Below are 18,095 nucleotides of genomic sequence, written 5' to 3' on the forward strand. Positions count from 1 at the left end.
CATACACGAGACATCTATCAGCACCTGTGAGATTTTCTGGCAGGTCTGGCAGAACACACAGTTGGTTTCTGCACATCAACCCATGTGTGCCACGGTGCCATGGCTGTCTTTAGATCACTGATAAACGTGAGAATCCCTATCTGTCGATTAATACCAAGAGTAGAGAAATAATGATACTCTCCCAGCTATGATAAAAATTGAGGCTGCAGAGATGGCTTAGTGGTTAAAATGCTTGTCTACAAGAGCTAGTTCCAGGACAGGCTCCAAAACCACAGAGAAACCCTGTCTCGAAAAACCACAAAAAAAAAAAAAAATGCTTGTCACACATCCATGAAGACCTGAATTCGGATCCTCAAGAGCCGTGAGAGCCGGACACAAAGGCACACATCTGTCATTTCAGAGTGGAAGGCCAACTGGTCCAGCTGAAACGGGGAACTCCAGGTTCGGTGAGAGAATCTGCCTCAAAAACTATGGTGAAGAGCAAAGGGTTGGCCTTCACGCATGCACACACGCATGCACACACGCATGCACACACACACACACACACACACACACACACACACACACACACGTATGTCCTTGTAATGCAAGTGCTGGAGAGGTGGAGACAGGAGGCTCTCTGGGGCTCGCTGGCCAGCCAGTCTACCGATTGGCAAGCTCCAGGTTCAGGGAGAACTCTGTCTCAAAACAGAGAGAGTAATGGAAGAAGATGCCCAAGGTTTGACTTCTGCCCTTCAAAGGTGCTTGTATGGTGAGGGTGTCAGAACACACACATGCATACTCCACACGTGTGTGATGCAGGTGCACACACAACCACACGTGAGAAGAACAAGAGGAAGACCTTTAGCGCCCTCCTCACCCCCTTCCCGCCGTCACATTCCATTTTCAGCTTTGGTTGAAATGACGTGAGATTTTGGTCCCCGGCAGTTACAAGCTGTTTATCTTTTCTGAGCAACCATTCCAAACATTTATTAGGCATCACAGTCAAGCTTCAACCAACTTCAGGGCCATGGTTTGGACTTTAATCGGAAGGCTCTACCGATCACAATAACTTTTCTATAATATTGTCCCTGTTCTTAAATTGTTTAATGGAATGAACTTCCTATTTGACTAGAATTCTTAATGAAGAAGTTTCTCCCCCCCCCACTCCCCAGGAAAACAAATCCCTGCTTGAGATTTGAGTCTGTGTGAGCAGAGGCTGTTTCAAGGACCCCCAAACATCCGAGTCTACTTTTAATAGAAGTAGTTTCAACCCCTTCTCCTCAGTTCCAGGACTCAACACAGAGCCAAGCACCACTAAATATATTTCGTTACACAGACTCTGAAGACTCAAAGCTGGTTTGTTCTGCCACCCTCAAGCCTCACCCCTAACCTCATTGCCCTTATGCTGGATACAGGCATAGATAGGTGTGTGATTTTCCCACTCCACATTTTCAGAACTTGTTAGACCTAATGAGATATAAGTAAACCTAGGTTGCTGGTCTAGAACTCACAAGGTCACCCAGGATGGCCCCATACTTGTGGCAATCCTCCTGCCTCAGCTTTCTGAGTGCTGGGATTTCAGGTGTCAGCCACATGAAGCTTGTCTTCTTGTTTCTTTTTCTTTTTTTTTTATGGTGAAAAAGTGTATATTTAGAATTAGCCGGCTGGGCTCAGTTTAGATGATTCCAATCTTGTTGGCAACATCCAGAGCATCATAATTAGGAGCCAACCGAACATACGCCTTCTCTCCGTCGGGCCTTATGAGGGTGTTGACTTTGGCCACATCGATATCATAGAGTTTCTTCACAGCCTGTTTGATCTGGTGCTTGTTGACCTTGACGTCCACAATGAACACAAGTGTGTTGTTGTCTTCTATCTTCTTCATGGCTGACTCGGTGGTCAGGGGGAATTTGATGATGGCATAGTGGCCAAGCTTGTTCCTCCTGGGCGCGCTCTTCCGGGGGTATTTAGGCTGCCTTCGTAGCCGCAGGGTCTTGGGCCACCGAAAGGTGGGTGATGTGTGGATCTTCTTCTTTTTGTGGCTGTGGACGCCTTTCAGCACTGCCTTCTTGGCTTTCAAGGCCTTCGCTTTAGCTTCAGCTTTGGGAGGGGCAGGAGCTTCCTTCTTCGCTTTCGGCGCCATCTTGATGAAAAGCTGTTTTCTTGTTTCTATTCCTGACTGTTTTGCTTCTAAGATTTAAGTTTTTATTCAGATTTATGCAAAGAGACCTGAATGGCCATGAGAGCTTCAGAGGGTGCAGAGAAAGCACAATGACTCTCAGTCTCTGTCCTGCTATGATCTAGCCCTGCTTTCTCCTCTATGAAGGCCAGCAGGCTGTTATGGGAATTCGATGTAACAGTAAATTGTCCTGGGGTGGCTTGGCCCAATGCATGTGGTCTTTTTTGGGCCTGTGACCAGATAAGGACTGAAGTTGAGAGTCGCACTCGCTTTCTTTGGAACGATGTAGGAGCTGGCAGAGCTGTGGCTTCGAGTGCCCCTTGGTCCTTTGGGACTGGGATTATGATGCAGCAGTGGAGAGCTGGTCCCTAGCAGGATGGGCGGAGCAGCTGGGGATGTGATCCAGAGTCCTCCTTCTGTTTTGTAATCATTGTGCGCAGATTTGATATTAATAAAAGGTAGCACAGTCCCCAGGTTTCCTGCATTACCTGGCTTCCAATGTGGGGCTCGAACCCATGACTCTGAGAATAAGAGTTGCATATTCTATCAACTGAGCTAGCTACGGACTATTGCTATAAATTAATTTCCCTTCATATTGATTTTGACTCTTTAGAACCTTTCTTTAGATATAATACTATCTTAAAACTTAAACTTTCTGTTTCGATATTAAGTTTACGTTTTAGGTTTTCCACAGTGAACAATAAATTCCCCTAACAGCCATCTCTGATGTCTCCAAAAAGATGATGGGACCCCACAACAACGATTGTACCTGGATCATAATGATGCCATTAAGCCAATAAACACCACTCCAAGACTGACTTTGGGCTACAAACTGCTCAGGACAGTTCCAAGGTGGTTAGTTGAGATGGTCCAGCCTCATGCACCACACTAGCCAAGACTTTAAATAAGCTTTAGCTGTTACTCAGAGACTGGTTGCTAACGGTGCAGCTAGTCCTCCTAAGACTTAACAATTGTTTTAGTTTTTATAGGGTCCTAGAGAGATGCTGTCATCAGCTAGACAGCAGGAAGTAATTCTAAGAACATGACACCCCCTTTCCAAATAGGTGGTGTGAATGATTTTGGTTTTTCTCAGGATTATGGATAATGTTCATCTGTTGGGAGTTAGTAATAAATTGTTGTAGGGTTGGGGTGGAACAATAGAGGTTAGACTCAGGGATCTCATTTGGAATAAAAATAAAGGGGATAGATATGATAGGATAATAAGATAGATTATTTTATCTACTTGCAAACTAAGAAAGCAGCTATCAGCTTTAGATAATTTGCATTGGTATGGATTCTTGTATATTGATACAAATTTAAAATTATTTTGTCATACTGTATATATGTTTCTACTTTTGTTTAGGATATTTTGTATATTGATCCAAATTAAGGTTATTCTTGTCAAATTGCACTATACATTTCTACCTCTGGTTAAGAAATTTTTATATATTGTCACAGTTTTAAGGTCATTTTCCTTATACTGTAGATTTATTTATAGATTGTATATTTTTATAATGTGAAGCTTTAGTCTTTAAGCTATTTGGTTAGTAAGAATTGCAGGTTAATGGCCATCCATGTTTGTCAAACTTATAATCATGTTCATTAGGTTTTCTAAGTGTGCAGAGATATATACCACAAAGATACGTCATCTTCAAACACTCCAAGACCCACAGAATATGGCATTTACATGTTTTAATAACTTAGAATTCTTTTGAGGTGAGATACGACTGCTCCTGGCAGCACTGATCTACTCCTGAGAGGATTATGTGCACTTAAGACTCTTTATGTGGACTTTGTTTTCTTCTTGGCAAAATTGATCTATTGGGCAAAAAAACCTGCTCTTGCCTTGATTGTTGACAGTAAGCATTATGTCCAATCCAGACAAACAGGACACAAGGACAAGTAACTGCCAAACATTGCTGAGGCAGAATAGGACAGTCCTTCAAAGTTTCCTGCTTCTGAAAATGGTCTGTCAGATATTCTAGGTCTATAAGCCAAGGTTGGAAGCCCCAACATCACAGAAAAATCTTGGGTGACTGTCCAGGCAGCCAGATGTTCTGTCATCTTCTTGCAATTTTGGAAATCGCTTGTCTGAACTTCCTGCTTACATGGGTATTATATTTTTCCTCAGGTCTTTGATGGGGTTGACGACTACATAGTTACAGTTATAATCCTCATGAATCTTAGCTTAGGACATATAAGGTACAAACTTAGAGTCTTTAAGAAAGGGCCACTATTAAAGCAATCTCTATAAAGATTGCCTTTTACCTACAGTCTGGACATCTAAGATATAGTTCTTACTTGATATGGTTCTTTTTTGTTGGTTGTTTTTTTTTTTTTTTGGTTTTTCAAGACAGGGTTTCTCTGTAGATAACTTTAGAACCTGTCCTGGAACTCACTCAGTAGACCAGGCTGGCCATGAACTCACAGAGATCTGCTTGCTTCTGCCTCCCTAGTGCTGGGATTAAAGGTGTGTGCCACCACCACCTGGTTTATAGTTCTTATTGTACATAGTTTTATATAAGGATTAGAATCTTCCTTTTTATTTTAGACTAACAGGGGGAAATGTTATGAGTATTCGATCAGACAGCAAATTGTATTGGGGTGGTTTGGCCCTATGGGCGTGGTCTTCTCTGGGTACGTGACTAGGTAAGAACTGAAGGTGAAGATCATGCTTGTTCTTTCTGGAATGGTGTGGGAGCTGGAAGAGCTATGGCTTAGAGTTCCCCTTGGCCATTTGGGAATGAGGCTATGACTCTGAAGCATAGAGCTTGTTCCCTAGTGGGATCATTAGAGCAGCTGGTGACACAACCCAGAGTCCTCCTTCTGTCTTGTAATTATTGTGCATGGATTCGATATTAATAAAAGGTAACACAATATCCAGGTTTCCCCTTTAGGCTGTCTCTTGGCATCCGATCCCTTCTCTTTTCGGATGCCTGGCTTTCATGGGAGATGCCCATGTCCATGTGTAAGGACACACATAAACACATAGACACTCCCAGGTCCACTGTCCTCACTTCTGCATGCATCAGCGGAACAACCAATCTGTCTTGTTTGCTTTCTGTTGCTGTGAGAAAGATCATGACCAAAAGCAGCCTGGGGAGGGAAGGGTTTATTTGGCTTACATATCCTGGAGCACAGTCCATAGAGGAACACAGTTCCAAGGCAGGAACTCAAGGTAGGAACTTGGAGGCAAGAACTGAAACAGGGACCCTGGAGGAAAGCTGCCGACTGGCTTGCTCCTCCTGGCTTGCTCAGTTTGCTTTCTTATTATACAACCCAGGACCATTTGCCCAGGGAGGACACCAATCACAGTGGGCTGTCCCTTCCACACCAACTATTAATTAACAAAACGCTCTTGTTAATTAATTAACAAAATGCCTTAACAAAATGGCATACCTACATGCCAGTCTCTTGGACGCATTTCCTTAATTGATTCCCTCTTTCCAGATAACTATGGCTTGAACAAAGTTGACAAAAAACTGACTGCTCAGTTTTCCAGGCACTAGAAGAGGAATCCAGGACTTCACCCATACCAGGCAAGTGCTCTTAGGCACATCCCTGACCCTCAGTTTTTTAAAATCAAGATATAAGTGTTTCTTTATGAATACATTGCAGTGACTGATCGCATGCATTCTATAATAATCAAACCAGAGCAATGAACATGTGTCTCTCAGGCTGACATTTTTGGTGCATGGGGAACCTCACACTCAAGTAGCACTAGACAATCCACTGTGTTGAACAGAAGCCACTGCCCACGGGCTGTGCTTTGGCGGTGTTACAACCTGTGTCTTCCCCTCACCTTCTTTGTGACCAGCCTCCCAGTGGCACTGCTGTGGGACAGTAGGGCTGTCCCTTCACGCAGCACACTCTCAGGGGGGTTCTGATTTGAGTTTTAAGATAGTTTCTAATTTAATTACTGTTTATAGCAGAGAGAGCTAAATCGCTTGCTCTAGGCCATGTGGTAAAGAAAGGAGGGATTCAATTCTAGCTTAGCTTCAGAAGAAGGGAGGAATGAAGAGGAGAGGGGAGAGGATGAGAGGAGAGAAGAGAGGAGGGAAGGGGAGGTTTGGGGAGGGTGGGGAGGGGAGGAGAAGGAAGAGGGAGAAGGGTCTTATACTCAGAGGTATCCATCTAACCTGTGCTCTAAGGGGCTTTGCAGGACTCCCCTGAAATAGGGACCATTGTCCACATCACAGGCAAGCAAGCAGAGACTGAGAAAGTCTCCCTCAGTAAGTGACACAGTTGAGATTTGGCCCCCAGGTCTTGTTTGTGTCACCTCACTCTGGCCTCTGACAATGGGGGGTTACGGGATTCCACAGTTTTCTGGCCTCCAGAGTCTCAGAGCCGCCACCTTGGTGATGGAATCAGAGAAAGATGGATTCTTCAGTGTACTCTGGAATGCAGCACTGGGTGTGTGTTTTGGGTGTAGGCGCCCCAGGAAACCAGGGAAGCTTGCTATTCAACCCCTTTCACAGAGGGCAGATGAAGGACTGTGGACATTCCATCTACAGAGGCCAAGGAGAGCTGATCAGTGTAATCCTCACAATAGTAAATAGAGTCCTGGCTTTGGAGAAGCTGGTTACCTCTGCCTGAGGAAGGGATTGCTAGACTTATAGCCCTCCTGAGATGGACCAGGTCACGGCAATGGCCGGCTCTCTGATCCAAGCAACATGCATAGTAAGACAGTTGCTTATGAGCTGGGGATTCATGAACCAATGAGCACGTTAGAAGTGGTCACTTGGGGACTCAGGTGTGAGTGGATCTGGATCCCTTTACTGATGACCTTTGGCCTTTGTTTGTTTAAGAGAGGGTTTCTCCGTATAGCCGTGGCTATCCTGGAACTTGCTCTGTTGACCAGGTTGACCTCAAACTCTCTGAGATCCTCCTGCCTCTGCTTCCCAAGTATTGGAATTAAAGGCCTGCACCACCACCACCCAACAGCCTTAGATGCATAGATCACTTAAGGGGAAAATACAAAGGGCTCCCGTCTAGCCCCTGCTGTCCCTATAGTTTATCTTTCTCCAGAATGTCACAGGGAGGTGCTCACAGTGTCGCCTTTCCAAACCAGCTCCTTTGACTTAGCAACAGCTATATGCTCTCAGGGCCTTCTCTGCGACCTCTGTATATTCATTTATTCGTCCAACCTCTCATGTGCTCAGCAAACAGTAACCACGTAGGGCAGTTCTCAAGCGGAGAACTATATAGCCCATGAGCAGATAGATACAGAGGGGCAGTTCCCATCTTCATTCTGGAATCCCAGGCTTCTTGGCAGGTCTACAGGACTCCGGTCCCTTGTTGGCCACATCTGCACAGCAGAGAGGGGCAGCCCCAATGTCACTCTCAGACACCCTAAAATGTCTGTCAAGCCAGTCACTGTCTAGCAGAGGTCATACGGTCCAGCTATTCTGGGCTTGGTCCCCTTTGCTCGGCGTCTGATGGGTTCCCTGTAAAGCAGTCCCCTCACACTGGCTCAGTTCATCATTCTAGCTTTCCCTTATTTAAAGGTGACAGAGCCTGAATCCCATAGTTATGGGATTCCCTGGGCGATGTACACAAGACATTGGTGAGGTTGTTGTCTCCTCCAGATTCGGTTTCCCCATCGGTGCAGGGGGCCTTGAAGAGCGCGGTTACAGATGCCTTTTTAAACGCATCAAGCTGTAGTATAGACATTCAGAGTAAAAGTGGCTTGAGTTCCTAGGGTTCCCTGCCAGGCAAGCACATGTGCTTTTCCACTTTTAATATTTTCTCCAGCAAGCGGAGGAAAAGAGCAAACTCTAAGTTCCTGATACTCACAATTGTGTGTGTGTGCCCCATTACCCTCACTGCTGTTGGGGCACAGTAGGGGCATCAGTTCCCCGACAAGCCCTTCTCGGACACAGAAGAGCCAGAGTTGTGGCTGTAACGGCACCACACCCACACCCAGCCAGAGCTCCTGCTTCCTGTGCACTGCTTGAGAGAGCCACCGGCAGCTTGTGACTCAGGAAGGCACATTCTAACCTGCCTAACCCATGAACATCACCGTGGCCACCCCACACAGGCTACCGACTTCCAGCTCAGCAATGGGAGTCACAAACCACACGTGTAACATGTCCCAGGAGGACCAGATTTCTGTCTCTGCATTAAAAGGAGTCACGAAGTCTTCTCTGGGGCCCTGGCCCTGTAATACAAAACCTTCACCAACAATGTGACCCATGGGACATGGAAGCAGAGCTGGGATTCGAACCCAAGATAACACACCAAGCTCACTCATGGCCACCACCTTGAAGAAGGACCGGGACGGGAGTGACACAAAGCCTTTGCGGACTAAAGCCGCCACCACTGACACAGATGGGGCACATCAGCGCATGGAGACAAAGTCTCTTTGCTGTCTTAACCTCGGCTCCAAGGAGCAGTCGAGCCCACCTTACAGACAGAGAAAGCAAGAATCAGACATTACAGAGACTCTCAAGGGACCCTCAGTGGCCCAGTGAGCGAAGAGCTATTCTCATGACATCTGTCCCACAGCTGCCTCGCACTGTGCTGTGGAATTCCTGCTTTAGTCCACGATGTCCACCTGGAGCCTATAAAACTCAAATCACTGGCCACTCGCGGCGGCTTAGGGTCGGGGGGAGATAAACTGGAACCGACAGGGAAAATCTTCCTGTCTAAGTAATTGTAACCCTTCCTCCAGCTATTTGTCAGACCTAGGAGAGGAAGGGAGCCTTCCTCCCACTCCTCAGGACCATAGAACCTCCGGGAGCCTGGGACTTGTCCCAGCCTCTGACCAGGACCTCGCTGTGCTGGGACATTTGGACTCTCCGTGGACTAGCTCCTGCTGGACACTCACCTTTTCTGGAGCAAGCGGTGTCTGTGTTCCAGCGAGTCCCTTGGTCCAGGTCCAGCGACTGCCTGTCTTGTGCGTCCCCACAGACCGACTCAGTCTTCTGAGGAGCTGAGCTGGAGTGGCACGGGAGAACAGCTCATCTTTCAAGGGCTGGCCGCTGATGTCATCACTCTCCTGGGCACTCCTCCCTCCACCTCTAGCTCAGCTCAAGCTCCCAGCCCATTCTGGGGAGCAGCAGCAGCAGCAGCAGCTCTCGGCTGTGATGTTTATGGACCCTCCCAACTGCAGGGGGGGAAATTGGGATGGCCACAGGTAGCCTTCCATTTGTGCAGACTGTTGACAGGGAGCCTGGAGTGGCAAATGTTTTCCCTATGGCTAGAACGGCTACTGAAGGAGCACGTGAATGCCTGTGTTCAACATAACACTGCTTAACATTACTGGGTCTCCTGAGCTGGTTGTTTTGCTTCTGAGTTTTAGGTGCAAACAGTGGGCATTTCCCTAGAGGGTGTAACTAGAAGGTAACCCATTGGCCAGGGGACTTCTGAAAGTGTTTTGTTCTGTTTTTGCTATGTACACCTCCCAAGAGTGCTGTGGCAGAAACTGGGATACGTCTCAGAGAAGGGACACACTGCTGGCCGAGTCCTTGGGCCAGATGTGTGTAGGCCCCTGCCAGACACTGATTTCCTCTGAGGAATTTAGAAGCAGTTTCTTCCTCCACCTCCTAGCTCTCTGGTCATGTTCATTCCCTTTGAAGATCTGCTAAAGACCTGCAGTGCTTTCCCGTCCAGATCAGAGGAGTGGAGGGTGCTGGGGAGGTCAGAGACTAGCCAAGAGTGAACCTAAGGCTCTAGGAATCCACACAGAGCCCCAGCTACTGACACCCCCCCCCCCGAATATCTCTCAGTCAAGCTCATACATTGCGTGGGCGGGGGCGGGTCAAATGTCACCATAGGGATGGGAGGTGGATGGATTGGCCTGAGGACTAGCCCTGGCTTGACTTCGGACTAATTGAAGTTGAGTCAAGGCTCTTCTGACCAGAGTATGCCATTGCCTCATCTGCACCTCTGTCCTGTCTGACCACAGGGAGCTCCCGTGGCCCTGGGTCTCTGGTTTACCTAGGTGAATGAACCTTCTGGCTGGCTAACCCTACATGCATATGCTGTGTGCCTCCCCACTCCTGCAGGGAAGACAACAATCCCCAGCACAGCACTGAAGGGTCACTAGGGAAGGATCCATCCACAAACTTTGTAGATCAGGCAGAGAAGTCAGCCTGGGGACCCACAGGGTTGAGGCTGTATGGTTTGGGGTTAGAGGTCTGTCTGTGCGTAGTGAGACCCAGACTCAAAACCAAGAACAAATCCCCCAAAGTCCCACTATCTTGTCTCTGTTCTATAGTCCCAGCTGGATGCTGCTGGGTCTGGAGTGGCTGGCTCAGTTTACATTACAACCGTTCTCACTCTGGTGGGGAGCACCTCTCTCACTGGGTTCTCACTCTGGTGGGGAGCACCTCTCACTGGGTTCTCACTCTGGTGGGGAGCACCTCTCACTGGGTTCTCACTCTGGCGGGGAGCACCGCTCTCACTGGGTTCTCACTCTGGTGGGGAGCACATCTCTCACTGGGTTCTCACTCTGGTGGGGAGCACCTCTCTCACTGGGTTCTCACTCTGGTGGGGAGCACCTCTCTCACTGGGTTCTCACTCTGGTGGGGAGCACCTCTCTCACTGGGTTCTCACTCTGGTGGGGAGCACCTCTCTCACTGGGTTCTCACTCTGGTGGGGAGGACCGCTCTCACTGAGTTCTCACTCTGGTGGGGAGGACCGCTCTCACTGGGTTCTCACTCTGGTGGGGAGCACCTCTCACTGGGTTCTCACTCTGGTGGGGAGCACCTCTCACTGGGTTCTCACTCTGGTGGGGAGCACCTCTCTCACTGGGTTCTCACTCTGGTGGGGAGCACCTTCTCAACTTGGGGCCAGATGCTCAACAGCTATAGAGTCCTGTATCGCTAGAGTACTCAGATAATTCCCCAGGGAGTGTGAGACTCAGCTAGCCCCACCTAAATGCCACTCTACAGGTCTGGCTTGCTGTCACTCTGTCTTAGGGGCAAACTCTAGTATGGCATTGGGAGCAGCCTTCTCTTGTTGGATGCATCAAGTCACCAAGATTGTGCCTTCCATCTAGCAAGTGATGTAGTGTCCAGCTATCAAACGAATCCAGAAATCTTATACAGCACCCACACCCCTGTTTATTGATACTAGTAAGGACCTGTCCCTCCATCTGGCTGCCCCTGTCTTCATACCACTCCCTGTCTCTTCTCTTCCTCCTTTCTCCTCTCTGTTTCTCTCTTCCTTCCTTCTCTTCTCCCTCCTCTTATTCCCTCCCTCTTTTCCTCTTCCTTCCTCCTCTTCTCCCTCTGTCATCACCCTCTCCTTTCTCTCCTACATCCACCGGTCCATCTACCCACTTGTTCCTCTCACACATACGTAGGCAGGCAGAAGTGAGGAGCCAGTCCCTGCCCTTAGGCTGCGGAGTCATTCATTTCAAAGCACTCCTTATGAAAGCGGTAGCCACTCCTCTCTAGCTTAGCTCGCCTTTTACACTTTGCTATTGATATTAGCAAATCAGGCTAAACTCTCTCTGAAAGCTCCCTGCGGTGACTGCCTGTGACATCCTCAACACCCTGTGTGTTTGTTTGGGAGCTGCAGAGGGAGTCTCAGCCTGGCAGGACTCCAGCCTTGGGCCCCTCCACTGTATGCAGGGAGGGCAGTGGAAGAGCCCAGATGTTTCTCTGAAGTTTCCCACCTCCCCACCTAGCCATGGCCCTTCACACAACATTCAAAGGTTCCCCTGTGCCCCTCTCTTCTCTCTAATAGTTTCTCCAGCCACCTTCATCCTTCTGTGCCTTGGCACCATGAAGTCCCCTCAACTTCCCAAGTGTGGCAAGATCACGTTTAACTTTGGGCCTTTGCTCTGGATACGGTCTCTGCCTCCTAGACAGATGGTAACTCCTGTTTTCTGGGAGCTTGTTTGGAAACTCCTTCTGATATGCTTTTGTGTCCCCCAACTCCTGTGTGTCCCGCATCAGCTCTGGACTTTTTCTTGATGGGTTAAGAAACCCACAGGCAGGAAGCTCAACGTTTTACTGCCATGTATCACTCCACAGAGTGGATTGGAAAAGGGAAGAGTCCTCCCACCCAACCTAACTGGGGTGAAGGAAAGACCAAGTAAAACAGACCATGAAGCAGAATAGCAACACATTTGTAGGTATCCATCCACCTCTCTGCCTCAATGTTCCAGAACATTCTCTGTGTGTCACTGGGTGAGGAAGGAGTCCTCAAAACTTCCAGAACTGTCCTGTGTTTTTGTCCAGAACTCCATGTTTTGATGTTTTGATCAGAAAGGGCCTGTCTGTCTATCTATCTATCTATCTATCTATCTATCTATCTATCTATCTATTATCTATCAATCAATCAATTATCAATCAATCAATCAATCTATCATCTATTTATCTTTCTATCTATCTATCCATCTATCTCTGTGTTAAAAGAATTTATTAAACGGCTTATGTTGACATAGTAACAACAGTTCTCTCACACACCTGAGAGGCTGCAAACCGGTAGTTGTTTGGTCATTAAGCCTGGGTACCTCAGCAGTCCCAGTCTGGCACTGAAATCCAGACAGCTCCTGGAGAGTCATGGGACTCAGTCTCCTACGGAAGCCTGGAAACTCTGGTTCTGATACCATAGATGGAACCAGCAGCAACAGGGTAAATCAGCCCAGAGGCAAGGAGGTGGATCAAGCAAAGGATCTTCTTCAGCCATGCCCCGCCCCCTTTAAATCTGGGCTGCCCAGTAGCTGGCATCCATATTTGGGTGGTTCTTCCAACATCAAGTACGACAACTGGGACAACTCCTCCAATGAGACTCCCTAGTCCGGTGATTCTAATTTGTGGTCAGTTGCACTAAAACCAAGCATCTCCTTGGTGACATGCACAAGTTGGTCCTGACTTTGGTTCTTAGCTTTCAGAAATACGGGTTGTCTGTCACCCTGTAGGGCACTCAGCACTCCCATAGATGGCACGCGTCTCATACTGCCTGCTCTGTCTGGTTCTCTGGGGCTGAAGTCCAGATACTCAAACAAGGATCTTCTACCCAGCCCTGCTGGAACATCATGGGATACAGATTTGGCCTTTGTTCATGGGACTAGGCACTCTCTGGACCATTCTGTCTCTGAGCACGTGATAAGTGACCCCACTGTCCTTTCATAACAATGACTGGAGCCTGATGAGGAAACTGAGAGAGGCTCCCTAACCTCTTAAATCTTGCACATGTGAATCGCCCAGCTGCAGCCTGAGCCCCAGTTGACTCCTCAGTCTCCAAGTTCAAGTGCAGCTGAGAAAACCTGGTAACAGCGGCTAGGAGAAATTCCCTGGGTAGTCTGCTTGCTCTACAAGTATAAGGACAGGAGTTCGATACCCAGAATACATATGAAAAAGACGGGTGTTGTGCTGGCGCCTGTTTTAATCCCTGCAGTGGGGAGGAGGAGAAAGGCAGGTTCCTGGAGCTCCACAGGATCAGCCAGCCTAACCTACCTGACAAGTTCCAGGTCAGTGAGAAAACTTGTCTCAAAAAAAAAGTGCTTAGAAAATAACACTTCAGGTTGGCCCCCAGCCTACATGTGCGCATACACACAAACCCTGATTGTATCAGAATGTGTGTAGTTCTCTAGTGTTTGAGTTCCATGCATAAGATAAAAATCTAAACACCCTGGGAAGAGCACTGCTTGGAGTAGTTAAGAATTTGATGTGGTGTGTGTGTATGTATGTGTGTGTATGTGTATGTGTGTGTGAATGTGTGTGTGTGTGTGTGTGAGTGTGTCTGTGTGTGTATCTGAGTCTGTGTACCTATATGCATATGTGTGTTATATATAACTGGTTTCTTACGCAACATGCATGACATATGTTTATCTTGGTACACAGGCTATCGCACACGGTGAGTTTCTCCTGTTTGTGATCTTAGTGACGGGATGCTGTGTTGAGACACGAACTCTGGATCTTGTCTGGGGCGTGCTGTACCCCAAGCCACTGAGCTGTCCACCCAGCTTTCCCTTTCCTGTTCTTCTCTTCCTTCCTTCCTTGGAGATTGATCCCAAGACCTCCTGCACGCTAGGCAAGTGTACCGTCACCCCGTCAAGCTACCCCCCAGGACCCTTTGCTGTGTTTTCCCTATGGTGCTAACCCTCTCCAGCCATCATGCTAATTTGAGCAGGGCACCCTGACAGGTGACAACGAGGCCAAGTTCACCTGTTTTTCCCTTCTCAGCCTGGCACATTCCATCGGCTCTGCACTGGATTCCACCCTGGAAGAAAAGGCATTCGGGAGTGTGGATTCCTCTTCTCTCCCCACAGATGTGCTTAGTGTAAGTGGGTAGCCAGAGTAGGGGAGGCACCTGAGCGGGAGGCTTGTAATGGGGTCTCTGGCCGTTGATGTTACAGGAGGAATGTCTTCCTTCCTTGTCTAAAAGTGCGCCCTGGCGTAGATGGGAAGCGTGAGTCGGGGTGGAGCACCCCAACCTCAGACTTACTTTTAGCTCCCTGAGTCAGGTACCCCCCACTTCTAGTTGAAACCTAGAAGGATCCTCCAGGAAGACAAGTTATACTTATACCTCATGAGCTGATGGATGACATCAGGGAGAAGGGATAAAAATTGGGCTCTTTGCTAGGACTTGGAAGGTGTACCCAAGTTCTGATATCTATCCGTTCTATATGTAAAAACTGAGGTGCATACAGAAACCCGTTCTTGCCCCTGAAACTGTTGTACCTCATGGTTAGGGATGCCTCAGCACTGACTGAATAGACACACTGGGACCCTTGCCACAGCCCTTAGGAAATACACTGAGTCCTTTGCCCAGGCCCCTTACCTCAGCTCTGAGGAGATGTGCTGGGCCCTTTGCCCAGGCCCCTTGCCTCAGCACTGAGTAGATTTACTGGGCCCCTTGCCACAGGTCTGAGGAGACACACCAGGCTCCTTGTCTATACTTATGGAATGGTTGTAAATAAATAAACTTCAAGCAAGTGAGGTCCTGGTAATTCCCAGTGCAGGGGGAAACTGGGAAAGGTGCAGCTGGAAGGCCTGTCTGTCCTCTGTCCACCCCTCCTGATCTGGGAGGAGGATGCACGCTTGTCTCTCTGAGGATGGTGCAGCCAGCAGTGGCTTGTTGGAAGGCTCCCTCAACACCAGCCGCTGCACTTCCCAACTCTGTCTGGCTTGCGCTGTTGCCAGGAGGCAGGGAGAGGCAGTTACTCACTTCCTGAGGCCAGTGCACTGGCTGGGGCCTTTCCAAGCTGGGAAGTATTTCGTGGGGGTATACAGAGCTTGTTCCTGGCATCCTCCGGCTCGCTCCTAAGCCTGATAGAGCTTGGGAATTCCAGGAAGCCAATCTACCTGCATCCTCATGCCTTCTTTTCTCTCACGCTCAGGCTCTCCACCCAGCTGCCTGACTATCTTGGCGATAGGCCACCCCAGCCCCTCTCCCTCCCCCATCCTCTTTATCTGAGGCCAAGGCTCAGGAAGAGGAACCCCTCAAGATAGTGGTGGAGCACAGCTTAGATGGGATCTTCTGGGGACTTCTTTAAGGACTCGAGGGGCCTAGAACAGAGAAGGCAGGGGTAATCAGTTGGTGTGTTTGAGGATACGAAGGGGTGGGTGCCTGAAGGAACTGTTTCTGCCTATTTTCCCTCCCAATTACAAATCCAGACTTTGTCTTCTCGACCACCAGTGAGCAGTGTCATAATGGTTGATGCACAGCAGGCGGGAGTCCTTTATGATTACCCACATTCTGCCTGTCCATCTACTGGCCAGATGGCTCCTTCATTGCCCAGGTCCTCTTGCTCTCTGCATCCACTGTTCCCTCCCCTGCATTCCCTTCCCAACACTTTTTGGTCCTACACAATGACCCCCATCATTTCTGGACTGTGCCTCTGTCTATGTCCTCTCAGGTGCCAGGACTAGTCACAAGTCAGGGACCTCCTGCCCTCTGGCCACTTGTCATTGGTGATTTAATATATAGACTCCAGGACCCTGTCCTTTCAGAGTGCGACAATCAGCTCTGCCAGTTGTGAGATTAGATAAGAGAGCTGATCGAAGGCCACCAGCAAAGCAGCAGGCAGGCGGCTGGGGGTAGACTACACCAAGGCCGGCCTTGACCTCAGCCCATGGGGGGCTTGGAACCACAAGTCCCCATGGGAGCAGTGAGGCTAGGAACACATCCATCAGGGGCTGCCGGGCAGCCAGAAGGCAGCCACCAACCCTACTGCATCACGTCTTGTTTTGGGCAGGAGTGCAAAGCACTCCTTTGAGGAGCAGGCTTTCCGCCGGGTTCAATGAAATTCACAGTGTTGGCAAAGGCCTCATTCCCCAACACTCCACCAGCCCCCAAGGGAGGGGCACGGCGCTCACTAGCCAGTCACCCCACTCTTCTGCTCATCAGCAAGCTCCTGTCTACAGAATCACCTGTTCTGTACATCCCATACGTATGAAACCATGCAAACATGCCTAGCCTAAGCTCCGCGACAAGCTGGATTTGAAGTCCAGCCTCATCTTAGTAACTATTGGGTTCCAACCTTTTCAGGACTGAATAATGTCCATGGTGTGGTCACTCCCCCCCTGAAGCTGCTCGCTCTGACTGTGGTGGCTGTCCACCTGGGAGGCGCTGCTCAGCCCAGCTTCAGTTCTCTGGTGCTATGCTCAGGCAGCTCCCGAGTTATAGGTCAGCCTAGGCTTAACTTTGGGAGGAGCCACCAACCTGTTCTCCATCATTTTGGTCCCACTAGCAACACGCTTCTTTTATCTGCCAATCATGGGCAGGAAAAAGGCCTGCTGATTCTGGAAGGATGCCTGACCAAGGGGATGCTGGGGTTTCTCTCAGTCTTTCCTCTCCATCAATATCTTTAGGTAAGAAGACCTTCGTGGCTGTCTGAGGTCTGCTCCCACAATAGATGCAATCACCTTACTGTTGACCAGAGAGGGTGGGTAATCTGCCTGAGGCTGCCCAGCTCACTGGTGGTTGAGGTGAAGCAGGACCTCAGGCCTGCTGATCTAGGTCTCTGTCCTCACTTATACTTTCCTGGGCATGCTGGGACTGATTTCCTGGAGCTGCTGGTCTTCCACTCTTCCTCTCACTCCCCCCACCCCGCTCAAGGCCTGGGCCTCCCTGGGAGAGAAGTGCTCTAGATACATAGCATTCCTCTGTCGGAGAGGTGAGGTCATAGGGCCCGTAGGCTGGCAGTGGGGGGCTCGGCCAGCCAGGTGCCCTTCATGGCTGAGCGATTCCCTCCACTTCACCTTCAGCTGCCTTCTGAGCGTGTTTGTAGCAGTCCCTGGATGGCAGCTCACACACGGGCATCCCCCAGCCCCCAGCCCTGGATAATGCACCCTCATTGCCCAGTTCTAAATGGGGAGCAATTTGGTCCAGCCGTGTCCTGCCAGGTTGCAGGTATTGCCACCGTGGGAACCGCTCTCAGGTGGGAACTGAGGCTCACAGTGGCCAACAACGTGGGCTCAAGTCACCACAGCCATCAACTGCTCACAGTGGCCAACAACCCGAGCTCATGTCTCCACAGTCACCAATGACCAGGATTCAGTTACTGTTGTCAGGGGTCCTCTAGTGAACCTAGCTTATTTCCCATGGCCCCTCCTGCCTCCCACTCCCTTCCACATAGCTGCTAAAGTGATTTTTCTTTTCTTTTCTCTCTTTTTTCCTTCCTTCCTTTCTTTCTTTCTTTCTTTCTTCTTTCCTTCCTTCTTTTCTTTTTTTCTTTTTTTTTTTCTGAGACAGGGTCTTCTCGTGTAGCCTAGGCTGATCTTGAATCCAAGAAAACCTGAGTGGTGGGCTAATAGGTGTGCTCCCCCACAGCCGGTTCATGCAGGGGTGGGAATCCAACCCAGCGCCCGTGCATACTAGCCGAGCTCTTTACCAAATGAACAACATTCTCAGTCTCTGAAGAGATGGTTTTAATATTCTTTTTTTTTTCTAACAAACACATATGGCAATTAGGATTTGCGGTGTCCAGTTCTATGGGTTTTGACAGATGTAGAGTTCTGGGTCTGCTTGC

The 18,095-nt window shown here is 49.0% G+C and overlaps 2 protein-coding genes across 2 annotated transcripts in view; both read right to left on the bottom strand.

The window, feature by feature from the left end:
• Positions 1 to 9,223, bottom strand: part of Bdkrb2 (bradykinin receptor B2) — a 33,180-nt gene extending 23,957 nt beyond the window's left edge. Inside the window, exon 1 of the mRNA XM_041633495.1 lies at positions 8,991 to 9,223. The gene's annotated coding sequence lies outside the window, so the exon portion shown is untranslated. The remainder of the gene's footprint in view (positions 1 to 8,990) is intronic.
• Positions 1,658 to 2,125, bottom strand: LOC121434289 (60S ribosomal protein L23a-like). Its single transcript, XM_041633099.1, has 2 exons — positions 1,871 to 2,125; positions 1,658 to 1,816 (listed from the first exon to the last, which is right to left on the bottom strand). Exons 1-2 carry the CDS (start codon positions 2,123 to 2,125, stop codon positions 1,658 to 1,660), a joined length of 414 nt encoding a protein of 137 aa, XP_041489033.1.
• Positions 9,224 to 18,095: the final 8,872 nt, after the last annotated feature.

Source organism: Microtus oregoni, unplaced genomic scaffold (assembly GCF_018167655.1).
Source record: "Microtus oregoni isolate MIOR12 unplaced genomic scaffold, Mior012 000043F_ref0000047, whole genome shotgun sequence".
Taxonomy (NCBI): Eukaryota; Metazoa; Chordata; class Mammalia; order Rodentia; family Cricetidae; genus Microtus; species Microtus oregoni.

Bases quoted from the DNA above. Each gene is read 5' to 3' on its own strand.
- LOC121434289 (XM_041633099.1), bottom strand. From the start codon at position 2,125: ATGGCGCCGAAAGCGAAGAAGGAAGCTCCTGCCCCTCCCAAAGCTGAA. The intron at 1,817-1,870 runs GCCATGAAGAAG...GTGGACGTCAAG, and splicing joins TCCCCCTGACCACCGAGTCA to GTCAACAAGCACCAGATCAA.